The sequence below is a fragment of the Boleophthalmus pectinirostris genome, unplaced genomic scaffold, assembly GCF_026225935.1.
Source record: "Boleophthalmus pectinirostris isolate CB_2022bp ecotype Guang Dong unplaced genomic scaffold, ASM2622593v1 HiC_scaffold_18, whole genome shotgun sequence".
NCBI classification, from domain to species: Eukaryota; Metazoa; Chordata; class Actinopteri; order Gobiiformes; family Gobiidae; genus Boleophthalmus; species Boleophthalmus pectinirostris.
The window spans coordinates 26,729,372-26,743,399 of record NW_026571133.1 but is presented as its reverse complement, the minus strand read 5'-3'; the positions used below and the strand labels follow the sequence as shown (position 1 = coordinate 26,743,399).

The 14,028-nt window shown below is 39.1% G+C and overlaps 2 protein-coding genes across 2 annotated transcripts; one reads left to right on the top strand and one right to left on the bottom strand.

Moving 5' to 3' along the window:
- The first annotated feature begins 26 nt into the window (after positions 1 to 26).
- On the top strand, positions 27 to 4,205 carry LOC110160607 (serine/threonine-protein phosphatase with EF-hands 2). The gene is made up of 16 exons (XM_020925282.1): positions 27 to 33; positions 680 to 807; positions 874 to 928; positions 1,005 to 1,180; positions 1,275 to 1,389; positions 1,462 to 1,508; positions 1,581 to 1,747; positions 1,842 to 1,878; positions 2,238 to 2,387; positions 2,467 to 2,787; positions 2,851 to 3,036; positions 3,102 to 3,244; positions 3,319 to 3,425; positions 3,498 to 3,661; positions 3,847 to 3,934; positions 4,018 to 4,205. Exons 1-16 carry the CDS (start codon positions 27 to 29, stop codon positions 4,203 to 4,205), a joined length of 2,079 nt encoding a protein of 692 aa, XP_020780941.1.
- Positions 4,206 to 4,695: 490 nt separating this feature from the next.
- On the bottom strand, positions 4,696 to 13,510 carry nup54 (nucleoporin 54). Its single transcript, XM_055154079.1, has 13 exons — positions 13,386 to 13,510; positions 12,921 to 13,028; positions 10,347 to 10,433; positions 10,071 to 10,229; positions 8,741 to 8,967; positions 8,479 to 8,666; positions 8,006 to 8,202; positions 7,873 to 7,927; positions 7,428 to 7,521; positions 7,246 to 7,353; positions 5,473 to 5,592; positions 5,217 to 5,327; positions 4,696 to 5,132 (listed from the first exon to the last, which is right to left on the bottom strand). The coding sequence occupies exons 1-13, from the start codon at positions 13,426 to 13,428 to the stop codon at positions 5,004 to 5,006; spliced, it is 1,626 nt and encodes a 541-aa protein (XP_055010054.1). The 5' UTR covers positions 13,429 to 13,510; the 3' UTR covers positions 4,696 to 5,003.
- Positions 13,511 to 14,028: the final 518 nt, after the last annotated feature.

Sequence of the window (14,028 nt, the reverse complement as noted above, 5' to 3'; positions counted from 1 at the left end):
TGAGTTCCAATTTGCTTAAGAAGACAATGAGAGGTAAGGTCCATTTTCATTCTTTATATGGGTCACTGAATCTATTGAAATAAATAGAACCTTGATACACCATTATTTTGTGGCATTTTATTGTACAAATTTATTATTACATTCAGGTTGCAAACACAAGGTCAAATATCTCATTTGTAAAAGTGTCTTTGTATTTAGCAGGGAAAAAATCCAAGGGTCATGGGGTTTGGCATGGGAAAACCAGAACAACGGCAACAGAAATCTGAGAGAGGTGGTAATAATGCAGTAGTGTTTATATTTTCCAAATAAGCACTTTTGTTCAAATATGTTTCTTTCATTTCATTACAGTCAGCAGCCTAGTTCCAGGTATTTTTCATTATTGATAAACTATATTAATTAGAGCTGTTGAATTTATTTGTGCATTGTGTTCTTGTTGTGTATGCTATTATATTCTTTGGAAACTGAAGCTGCTACAGGTTTGTTATTTTCTCCAATACACAGTTGTAGTGTAGGCTGTGGACAACTGCAGTGGCTTAGTAGAGATGGATTTAGTAGAACACTCATCTATGAACCTCAAAAGTTGATGCCTGCATACCCCCTTGCACTTATATAGCCTTTGTGTCCTTCAACATGTTACTAAATCCATCTGTTTATTTATAATGCCTTTGGTTTTGTGCAGCCATCAGAGCTGCTCTGCTCATTCAGCGCTGGTACAGACAGTATGTGGCCCGTTTGGAGATAAGGCGCAGATGTACATGGAACATATTTCAGTCCATTGAATATGCAGGAGAGCAAGACCAGATAAAGGTACAAATGTTCAACCAACCATCATTGTCAACTCATGAGATCTTTTTTTTTTATGTTTTCCCTCAGCTATACAAGTTTTTTAGCTATTTAATGGATCATTTCACACCATCCAGCAATGAAAGTGAGGCTATTCTAATTAAAGCTTTGTTAATGAGAGTTAAAGCACAAATAACAACTTTCCATTCCTTTTCATGAAGGAAGTCTCATATCTCATCTTTTTCGTGAAAATGAGATCTGCCGTGATGTGGAATGGGAGAGGTATTTCTGCTACAAAAATGTTGATGTACCTGACAGCTACAGTGGTCCACACCTAACTTTCCCATTGACATTCTGTGGGGTGTCTAGACTGGTGGAGGGGTTTAAGCACAAACAAGTAGGTGCACATCTTCACACATATATAGACACAAGTAAGCATATGAATATTGTCTTCAAAATCCCAATATTTATAGCCTGCTTTTCTTCAGTAGCTGCTCCATGCTCGTTATGTTCTGCAGCTTCTTGGAGAAACCTGGAGACTTTTGAGAATTCTTCCAAATATCACTCATGTGTCTACAACTCATGCTAAAGAGATCACTATCTGTGGTATTCAAATATTTGTCTAATCAAGGCTCCTACTAAAAACCTTAAATGATTGAAGTGCTCTGATCTTTATAGGAGACTTACATGGGCACCTGGAAGACCTGCTTTTGATATTCTACAAGGTAAAAGTACTAACACACTGCTGTTTGATCTGAGATGAAGTGATTCTGACCTTAACTGTGAAATGAACATAGAATGGACTGCCATCTTCGGAGAGACCGTATGTTTTTAATGGAGATTTTGTGGACCGAGGAAAAAACTCTTTAGAGATTGTGCTCATTCTGTTTGGGTTTTTGCTGGTCTATCCTAATGATGTCCATCTGAACAGAGGAAACCATGAGGACCATATGGTGAACCTTAGGTATGGGTTAGGCTTAGGTAACTCTTTAGTTTTAAACCAGAGTCAAAGAAAATGTGACTTGAGTTAAATGTCTTATGTCTTTTCTTTATAACAGATATGGTTTTACTAAAGAAGTCCTGGGAAAGTACCGGGTATGAATATCTCAGCAATATGTATTATTTTTATTGTGCTATCAAGATCGGTAAGACACCTGTCTTTCCTTGTCACAGAATGAATAACCTTCATAATGTATCACTGTTCAGATTTGATAGTTTTCCCTGAGGCATGAAGAATGGTCCAACACAACACACTGTATCACAACAACACAATGTAACATAATACCACACTCCCAGGACACATGTGATATTGATATTGCACCAAACTCATTACCTGATAAATTATTGTCTGTTGAAAGAGTTTCTTTGCGAGGTCGAAATATTGAAGTATCTCTTGTTATCATGTGGGAAAAATGTGGAGATGATTTCATCCTTGTATTTGCACAAAACTGCAGGTGCATGGCAAAAAGATTCTGAAACTTATGCACAAGATTTTCAGCTGGCTGCCTCTTGCTACTGTGGTTGATCACAAAGTACTTATAGTGCATGGAGGGATTTCTGACACAACTGATCTTGACACAATAGACAAAGTGGACAGACACAAAGTAAGAGATTTTAAGGATACACATTTAAACATATAGTTAGTAGTAATGAAAGTCTAATGTGTGTGTTTCATTACTACAGTATGTCTCAGTCCTGAGGCCCCCTAAGCCAACAAACACTAAATCTAATGATTCCAATGGCAGGATCAAAGATTGCTTTGAACAAGCTGGAGGCCGGAGGAGAGGGTATTCCCTTACTTACCACAATCCAAAACGGGTTCAAAGACAGAGAATTCAATGGCGATCATTAGACAATATGGCCACAAATGCACATTATAACAGTTCAATGGATGAAGAGCTGAAGAGGCGATGCAGACAGGCAGAATCTGACGGCACCTATGAGGATACCAACTCAGACTCAGACCCTGAACTAAGAGAGACAGATGAGAAGCACTGGAAACAAGTAAGCAACAAAACACTCTCACATTACATAAGATATATTCTTGTGACTTTTCTGCAATTGTAGATTGTGGATATATTGTGGAGTGACCCCATGTCTCAAAATGGCTGTATATCTAATGAAGTAAGAGGAGGAGGTTGCTACTGGGGGCCTGATGTGACAGAAGCAGTGCTTTCAAAACATAAACTCCTTCTTCTCATCCGTTCTCATGAGTGCAAACAGGAGGGATATGAGTTCTGCCATAATCACAAAGTAAACAAACACAACTCATTATTTGCCTTGACCAAAAACACAGTTAATATTTTCTGCATTTCCAGGTACTGACTATTTTTTCAGCCTCTAACTACTACGAGCTGGGCAGTAACAGAGGTGCATACGTCAGAATGGGTGCTGATCTAGTACCACACTTTAACCAGTACCACGCAAGCCGAACCTGCAGAGAGCTTACTCTCAGACAGAGGTACACACTATATTTGGCAATCTAGCAGAATGACAAATATTTAACATGAAAACATGCTGTATCTTATTTGTCAGCATTGGACAGACCGAAAAATCAGCTTTGAAAGCACTTAGAGAACAGTTATTTGCTCACAAGTCAAGTCTCATCAGTGCCTTCCAGGAATATGATGAGAACAGTACAGGCATGAAACTACATCTCCAAAGTTACCTAATCCTAATCAAGTTTAAAGCTAATGTTTCTAATATGCACACAGGAATCATCTCCCTCAGTCAGTGGGCCAGTGCCACAGAGAGTGTACTGAACCTGGGTCTGCCCTGGAGGGTGTTGCGTCCACAGCTCATCACCTGTACGCAGGACACTATGGTGGATTATCATAAGTGGATAAGAGAATTCTCCATCACAGAGCCCAAACTACACGTAAGACAAATGTCACCTTAAAACCCCTGGTTTCCTGCATATGCAGAAATTAATGCAATGAATTTTTTAACTAGTTTTATTTTTTATTTTATTATATATATATATATATATATATATATATATATATATATATATATATATATATATATATATATATATATATATATATATATGCAATGCATTAGATTACAGACACCAGCATCCTGGAGACTATGTATAAAAACCACTCAAATCTGGAAACTATTTTTCGAATTATTGATACAGACCATTCTGGTGAGTGACGGAAAGAATAAAAGCATTGTATTTTCAGTTCAACCTATGTCTTCTATAAAGGTCCTCTTATCTCTTAACTGCAGGTCTCATATCATATGAAGAGTTTCATCGGACGTGGAAACTACTCAGTTCTCACTTGAGACTAGAAATCAGTGACAAAGCTATTTCAGATTTGGCACAGAGTATTGACTTTAATAAAGATGGAAGCATTGACATTAATGAGTTTATGGAGGCATTTAGACTAGTTGACCTCTCTGCAAATGTAGAATAAAACACAACCCTTTTATTATGGTATTAACATAAAAAGAATCAGTCAGTTTTATCGCAACACAAAATATGTACTACTTGGCCTAGCATGTATGTACATCTTCAAGAGAACAACTCTGCCCCTAAAAATAGAGAAGAAACTATGAACCAAGTATCAAAATAAACATGTTTGAGTATTTGAGTACTTGCATTTATTCATCCCCTGACTCCTGGTATATATTTTATAAAGTAACTTGCCAGCAGCAAAGAAGCGTCTGCTTTATCAGTTCAACCATCAATCAGCCTTTTGATTATGTAGTTTTGAATCCAGGACAGGAATCCTCTCAACTTAAGCCATACTTTGATGAGATGTTGGAAAGTATCTCTGAATGTAAACTAGACTTGAGGAGTTGGTGACACTGTAAAACTTTATTTTAGGCAAATTGCTATTTAAATATCCATACACTATATTCTATTGTTCAAATAAAACCTTATAAAATCACAACAGTCAGACCTCATATTTACATACATTTATTAAATTTTAACATCATAAAAAACACAAAGGTATATTTTTAAAAATCCAAAACATTATTATATGCAATATGCCAACCACAGCCTCATAACCATTATTTGATGTTTTAATATATTACAATTTAGATCTTCATGTTCTTTTATGCCATGCTGATCAAGGGAATAACATGAAATACTGAAACTGAACCATCATACCTTTCTTAAAAAAAAAAAGGACATTTTTGTTTAACTAACTAATTGCTTTGGAAGAAAATCTTCAACATATGCTCCTTTTGAGCGTATGTTGAGAGGTTCAGTTTAACATGCCTCCTCTTAAATGTCCACTATCACTCAGTCCATGTTCTATTAGTTTGATGTCCTCCAAATCATCTTTGATCACACTAATTAAATGGCTCAGTCCATCTTGTTGCTGTTTTAGGTGCTAAAAAAAATATATATATTACATGAACTGAAACTACTACCTGCAGACATGCAAAAAAGAATACTAAATACTGCCAACACTCACTTGCTTGATTTCTCTGAGGAGGTCTGCATCAACGCTGTAGCGCTCCTCAGATCTCACAGCACCAAAGTGGTTTTGCATTCGGATTTGGGACATCAGTTCATTCAAACGACCCTTGAATACAAAGAAGATAGATGTATTTCTAAGAATACCCAAACCAAAATGTTAAACAAGACATTTCAAATATATTGGTTTTGTAACAGCGTGTGTTAAGCACACTATATGATGCTAATTGATGCAAGTTTGAACACATGGTTACCTTGAACTGAGTGGGAGCATTGAGCTCAGATTGAATAGTGTCCAGCTGGACTCTGAGGTGCTCTTCATCAACTTGAATGGCATATCCGCTTTTTCTTTGAATTTCCTGTTTTATTAGAACCTAAACATAAATAAATAAAATATGTAATAGCAAATAGAAATTAAAGCCGCGCGCAGCGATGGTGGCCCTCACCCCGGCGCGCACTCCCCTCCCACGCGACCTCCGGGGACTCGCGACCGCCCCGGCACATCACTCTCTCTTCCTGATAGCCGCCCAGGCCAACAGCTCGTCCATTAGACACATTACATAATGCACCTTTAAATATTTTTAGGAGTCATTGCGCCCCTGCTGGCCAACAGTGGAAAATGCACCATGTCCGTTATATATATTTTTGCTCATAATCATGCATAGAACTTATTCCCTGAATTTGGTACAAATACAATAATGTTGACATGTCATGTCTATTCTAGGGGGCCCTATAGAGTTCACTTTTCATATACTTTAAAGTGTATTATGTTTCGGCCGTGATCATGCATTAGTGATTCAAATTTCAGCACAATCGGACTAACCCTGTGGGTGTAATCATTTTTTAACTATTTGTTGGGGGAGTCTTTGCGCCCCTGCTGGCCAAAGGTGGAAAATGCATCATGTCCATAATGGACTTTTTTGCTTGTAATCATGTGTAGAATTTAATATCCGAATTTGGTACTAATCCGATAATGTTGACGTTTCATGTCTATGCTAGGGGGCGCTATAGAGTTAACTTTTCACATGTTTTATAGTGTATTATATTCAGGCCGTGATCAGGCATTAGTGATTCAAATTTCAGCACGATCAGACAAAACCTGTTTGTGTAATAAATTTTAAACTATTTTTTGGGGGAGTCTTTGCGCCCCTGCTGGCCAATGGTGGAAAATGCATGATGTCCATAATAGACTTTTTTGCTTGTAATAATTTATAGAATTTAATCCCCAACTTTGGTCCAAATCCGATAATGTTGATGTTTCACGTCTATGCTAGGGGGCGCTATAGAGTTCACTTTTATTAGATTTCATATTTCATCACATTCAGGCCTGGATCATGCAATTGTGATTTGAATTTGAGCTCTCTAGGCCAATGCCTGTGGCCGTGACAGGTCACCGAAAAAACAGGAAATGAAGGCGTTTTTCGCCAGTGTGCTACGGTCAAACCGTAAGGAGTATTTTTTTTTTTTATTTATGATTTTTGTGAGTTTATGTCTGTAGATGTGACATGTCAAATTTGAGCTCATTTGGACCAAACCCCGGGGACTTGAATCTTTTTGTAGACACCCAAGTCAAAACGGCGCCGAATTTTTGATCCAATATGGCCGACTTCCTGTTCATCATAGGGGTGCACAATGATTGACTTTTTTGCTTGTCTCCTTGAGTTCTATTATTGTTCCGAATTTCGTGACCCTATGCCAAAATTTGTCTGAGCCTCCAATTCATTTCAAAATTTTCAAATTTCAACGGGGCACTGTTGAGTGGGGGTGCTTTGGGCATTGTCGCGATGCCCATTTTATCAAATTTTTCGCCGAACCGGTCGATCTGATACCCTGTTTGGGGACTTTTCGTCGACGGTCAAAATCGCGATCGTTTGCAAAGAAAAATAATAAAAGAGCGGAAGAAACCGGCGAAGAACAATAGCCCTCGCCAGTTACTTCGTTACTGGCGAGGGCCAATTAGATGCAGAATAGATCATAAATTATTTTATATTTATTTTGGGGGCCTGTATAAAAAGGCAAAACATTACCTGCAAAACTCTGTGGGAGAGGTCCATCAGGTTTCTCTTATACTGAGCAATTTTAGCCACTGTCGTTGCCTGGTTCTTCTGTAGTTCACTTATGTCATTAGAGATTATCTGTGAAAAGGTTAAAAAATGAATACCAAAGCACAAAACAAAAACAGTTTGAATGAAGGATAATTGGCCCTTACATCCACTCTGGTCTGGTGTTGTTTGGTCATCTGTTCCTGGATTTGTAATCTCCGCAATAGCTCTTTAAAACTCACCATAGGTACAGGAATTAATCTAAAAATGGAGGTAAAATAGAATTTTACATTTGGTCTTTGTGATCCCTGCAGGCAACCCTCGTGCAGTGAGTTAAACTTCACTGCAGCCACCCTGCTCATCTTAAACTTAAAATTTCAGCGCTTTGCTTCTGTGTCTGCATCTGTGAGTGCGGCTCAGTTAAAGTAGTGTAGGTCACTCATATGCGCTGGAATGATCTTATGCACGCATTTGATGGCTGGAGTTTAATGATCCAGTAGACGGTTTCACTGGGTTTCAGTTATTTTAATAGATCCATGGTTTCAGTACCCATCCCCATCATCATGTATATGGTTCGTATAGTATTAGGGAGTTCAGACTGTAGGAACTTACCTTTCTGGATCAGGATTGTCCACCTTTGCCTGTTCCCAAATTATAGGATCAACACCTAGAGACCACAATGAACCAAAAAGTTTAGAAAAAGTTTGTTCTTCTACATGCAGAAGTTAAATATTCCACGACATACCAGCTGGAGCATTTTGCAGCAGCTGCTTAAGCTGCGCTGGAGACAACTCTGTGCGCGCAACAGACATCAATACAGCAAGTTGTGTTAGCTGAATCTTTATATTGGCCTGTTCCAGGTAACTGAAGAGGGTGGAGGCAGGAATGCGCTTTGATGTGCCATTTGGTGATCGCTCCACAACATAAATTATCACCTCTGTCCTAAAGATACAAGTAGACTGCATTCAATTATGTTTGTTGTCTACGCAACTCAATATCTCAAAATAAAATAAACTATATATGGACTGCTGCATTAAGAATTTCAGAATCATTTGTAGGTTTAAAATACAAGGTTTACAAGTTGGGGAGAGTTGGGGACAGTTTTTTTTGTTGTTAACAAAGGATCTTCTAAACAATTAAATACCAAATATTTAATTGCAATTTGGATGGGTTTGTGCTTCATTTTGCAGCCATACATGGCAGTAAATATAAACTTACTGATCATCTGGCAGGGACTTCACACCTTCTACATTGACAGACAACATTTGGTTGCTTCCCAAAACTTTCTGGAGGGACTCGACAAACTGCTGCTGTTGGGCTCGTACATCTTGTTCTTTTTTATTCAGAACTAATGCTACTAATCCATCTTCATCTTTTGTTACAGGGATGCAGCTATAGCCAACTGCCTAGAAATCAAGAGATTTTCATTTATATTTTACCATAAAAAGAATTACTGAATTTTAATTTAAAAAGGCTCAACCTTGAAGCGACAAAAAGGGTTTTCTTGGGTAAAGTCAACAGGAGGATTGTTGTTAGCATAATAGCCCTTTCCTGTGCCCCAGTATGCCTGCAGCTGGTTCCATTTGGCCAAGATGGTGTCACGCTCATCTCCAAGTAGTGTTGGAGCTGACAGGGCCATGACTTGCTGGTAAAGCTGCGTGTGCTGGGTCTGGCCCGGCTGTGGCGCCTGCTGACCAAACAAGCCACCTGAGAATCAGATGAAAAATGGGTGATACTTGACTGTTTTTATGTAACAACACTGTATATAATGTAATTTATATATTATATATTTGATACTACGGGTGGGCATGATTAGTTGATTAATTGATAATTGATCATAAAGAATTTTGTCGATTATATTCATTTTTAATTGACAAACTGAATGTAGGTTGTTGTGCATAGCTTAGGGTGACCAAACGTCAGTTTTTCCCCAGACATGTCCGTTTTTCATGTCCTGTCCTGGCCGTCTGGGTTTTTTTTTTATAAAGTGATGCAAATGTCCGGGTTTTCATTACCGTTCATTGGACCATTAAATTGAGCGGCTCTCGTAGCTCTCTGCACTCAGAAGGAGCGTGCAGACACAAACAGTCGGTCAGCTCGCAACATGCCGAAGCACAAATGCACATTTAACGATGACTTGTACAAGAAATTCCCCGCTTTCCATCCCGGTCGAGACAAGTGGGAGGCCATGTGCACAGTGTACAAAGCAGGCACATATGTTTCGGTGTTCAGTGGGGGTGCCAAGGACCTCAAAGTTCACCAGGACACCAAAAAACATTAAAAAGTTTTCCCAGGTGAGAGTAGCTCAATGTCAATGACGAGGCCCCACCTCCCACTCCCCGTAGGGTGTTCTGGTTTTGACAAACGCAAATATGGTCATCCTAACCTATATTCCACTGAGTCGTGTCCTTTAGTCCGAGAGAAGTTGACCGCATCAGCGCACAAGAGCTATTTTTTTCTTTGCTTAGTTTATGCAAATTAGCCAAGCGATTTAAAGTTTTGGTTCTGTGAGACTTGTGCAAAGCTGCATTAAACACATTATAATCTCAAACGGATTGATGTGGCACTAGAGAGGTTACGGTTTAATAATAGTTACAGTAATAATAATGATGATAATTTTAATATAAAAATGTTAATGATTAATAGATAATCGATCGTTAATTCTCCCGATGATCAATTATGCCCATCCCTATTTGATACTAAAAGTTATGAATAAGAACAGATGGATTACATATTATATTACATATTATTGTACCTAATGAAGGTAAACTGCATTTTTTTTAATTCAGTTTTTTAAAATACAAGCTCACCTTGCTGTTGCTGTGTTGGCTGAATGCTAAAACTTCCAAACCCGCCAAGGCTGGTTGCTCCCAATCCAGTTCCAAAAGCTGATGTTCCAGTGGTAGTCCCTGTACCGAGGCCAGAGGAGAACCCAAAGCCTTTGTTTTGTGTGCTACCAAAAAGACTCCCTATGACACACAAGTAAAACAAGAGTTACAGTAAAAAAAAAAAACTAAACATTTGATTATGTTAGTCCTGTAAGTCTATTGAAAACAGCAAACACTCAACTGTCCAATTTTACACACCTGTGGCAGCTGAAGGAGCAGAAAAACTAAAAGTTGACCCAGGAGCAGCAGCAGAGGTTGTTGTGGTTCCAAATCCACCAAAAGTGCCTGAGAAATACATTGCAACCTTAAAGGGATAGTTCAGGATTTTTGACATGAATCTGTATGGCATCCCCGTCATCAGTGTTGTGCATCCACACCGAGTTACCCCCGAAAGCGTCCGGTGAGCCGAGATACTGGCCCGTTTTGGTGAAGAGGAAAGTAGTTCGGCAAGTTGTGTGTGGACTGTATACTAAAGCGTTTTTCTTCTCAAAGCAATATGTGTTCAAAAGAGTGATACATTTGCATCACAAAACCATCGTCGCCAAAAAAGTCAGCCCTCATAATCGCTTGGCGCTATTTTCTCTCCGTACGTACCACTGCGCGCGGCCGCCAGGTGACAGCCGCGCACGGATCCATCACTTTCTTCAGTTGTTCGGCAGTGTTTACATGCGCAGACCGCCACCACGCGAGAGAGCTAACGAGAGAACTAGAGCCGCGCGCAGTGGTACGTACGGAGAGAAAATAGCGCCAAGCGATTATGAGGGCTGACTTTTTTGGCGACGATGGTTTTGTGATGCAAATGTATCACTCTTTTGAACAAATATTGCTTTGAGAAGAAAAACGCTTTAGTATACAGTCCCCACACAACTTGCCGAACTACTTTCCTCAGCACCAAAACGGGCCAGTATCTCGGCTCACCGGACGCTAAGTCGGTGTGGATGCACAACACTGATGACGGGGATGCCATACAGATTCATGTCAAAAATCCTGAACTATCCCTTTAATACACAAAATAAAATAAAGTTGCAACAAATGTTTTTGCAAATTTTGCAACAAAAAATTGATGTATAAGAGAATGAGATCCTGAGAGAGAACCAGCTAACATGATAAATCATTGTACAGTGAGAATATGAATAGAAAACCACATTTCAATGACATGCAAAGGGAACTAGCAAGCACAGAACACTAACCATCATCTCACAAATGTAAACAAAAACATTTTAGAAATGTGGTTTTCCATGAACATTATTAATAAAATCACAGAGCTGATTTCAGAACAATGCCCAGCTGAGAAAACTGCTATGACAGAAGCCAACGCTGACGGAGAGAGCACAGCTGTGTCTGTTCACAAGTGTTGGGAAGGTGACTTTTAAAATGTATTCCCCTACAGATTACAGATGACATACCCCAAAATGTAGTTTGTAACGTAATCCATTAAATTACTTAAAGTGAGTAACATAATCTGAATACTTTGGATTACTTGATTTGCTGTAGAGAAGCAAATACCAGAATATCGTAACATAAGAAGTTTTGTCTGATAAAATAAAATAAAAAGCCCAGACTTTACTTAACCAAATAAAAAATATTATTAACAGAAGAGGAGGAAACACGTCCACGCAGCATGATTTAGTCCAGTTAAATCCTGTTTGAGGCATGGTTTAGTCCTGGTTTAGACCTGGTTTAGTCCTGGTTTAGTCCTGGTTTAGTCCTGGTTTAGTCCTGGTTTAGTCCTGGTTTAGTCCTGGTTTAGTTTCCGGCAATGAGTGGAATTACTGAAAAATAAAAAAAGGGATATAGCCCAAAATGTGAAAAACAGGAAAATACCTCTGTGTAATCAATTTATTTCAACAAAGTAACTGTAATCCAATTACCACTCACTGAAACAGTAACTGTAACTGAATACAGTTACTCATAATTTGTACTCTAATTACATAAATCCAGTACATGTGATCTGTTACTTCCCAACACTGCTGTTCACATGCAGAGTTTTAACTTCTCTAGCTGGATAGAGTTTTATGTAATACTGTGGAATGTTCCAGTCAAAGCATTAACACGTAAACAAGCAGGTGGCTGACCCTTCACCAGAAAAGGTGAAGGGTCAGCTCTCCAAAAGGTGCATGATCTTCATGTTTTTAGTGCTATAAACTATTAGTGTTGCACATTTCATGGAATACCCCAAGAAATAATGATTTTTAATGGTCTTCTACCTGTGCTAGCCAGGCTATTACCAAATGTGAAGGTCGTGCCAGTAATAGTAGTTGTACCAAAGCATCCCACATTAAAGCTCACTGCTGTTGGGTTTGGCATTTATGCCAAACCCCCCAAAACTAAACCCACCAGCAGTGCTATTTCCAGCTCCCTTTTCATAAATTTCATAACAACTTAACAGTGGTGGTGGAACCAAAGCTAAAGCCTGTGGATGGTGCAGCTGCGCTAGTGGTGGCTGTACCAAAGTTGGGGGCTGTAAACGCTAGAACACAGGAAAATAAAATTGTATAGCAACCTTTAAATCAGCATCACAGTTTATTTGGAGATGCACATGCCAGTTTAGTTTTGCATTAAAAGGACAGAACATGCCAAGTGGCACATGGTAACAATGTAAAAATGGTTTGTGGCCCCCACATCAGATATCTTTGAGATTTATGAACACGTTTTTGTTTTTTTTAATGAATGAATATGTAGGTTTAAAAAAGTCTGACGCCTACGTGCATATAACTTCATTATTATACCCAATTACATATTAACAGACATCCGTATTTGTTGTGCACTCACTGCCGAACCCAGACGGAGCTGTGGTGTCCGTGGCTGCACCAAACCCAAATGTTGTGGAAGCTGCTGTGGTCTTGGCACCAAACGAGCCAAAAGAAAACCCAGTCGTACCTTCAGAAAAGTACAAGAGAATACTGTAGTTATTCGCGGATATTTACAGCAGACATCAATCTCGACAGCTACGGAGAAGGAAATGTAACTATTAGCTAGCTATAGCTTCCTTTTCAATATAACGAGTTTTTATCGAGGTAGTATAATAAAAACTAACAGAACATTCTTGGTCACAACCTTCACTACAAGTAAGTTAATACGCTAACTGGTTGGTAACACAAATTGATGCTATCTTTATGAACAGTTTGATCATTTTTGTCGTAAGAAAATATGCGCACCCCACATTAACAAACAATGCACTGCGGGATAAACACCACGCGTTATAATTTAATAAAAACAAATGGTAATAAAACATACTTGTAGCTGGATTGCTCGAGGCAGCGCCAAAATTGAACGCCATGATGTCTGTGCTGTGTGTACTGTGACTTCCTCTGTCATATTGCTGAGCGCTTCTCTTCACGAGGATGCTCTTACGCCACCTACTGCTCAAACTACTTCATGAACATGTTTTTGGCCCTCGCCACTAACAAAGTTAGGGGCGAGGAGTATTGTTCTTCGTCGGTTTCTTCTTCTTCTTATTTTTATTTTTTTTCCTTGCAAAGGATCTCAATTTTGAGGGCCTAAACGTCGACGAAAAGTCCCCAAACCGGGTATCAGATCGATCGGTCCGGCAAAAAATTTGATAAAATGGGCATCACGACTATGCCCAAAGCCCCCCGACTCAACAGCGCCCCCTTGAAAATACACATTTTAAAATGAATGGGAGGCTGAGTCGCATATTTTGTCGTACGGTCACGAAATTCGGAACAGTGATAGAACTCAAGGAGACAAGCAAAAAAGCCATTGTGCACCCCTATGACGAACAGGAAGTCGGCCATATTGGATCAAAGATTCGCCACCGTTTTGACTTGGGTGTCTACAAAAAGATTAAAGTCCCCGGGGTTTGGTCCAAATGAGCTCAGATTTGACATGTCACATCTACAGACATGAACTCACAGAA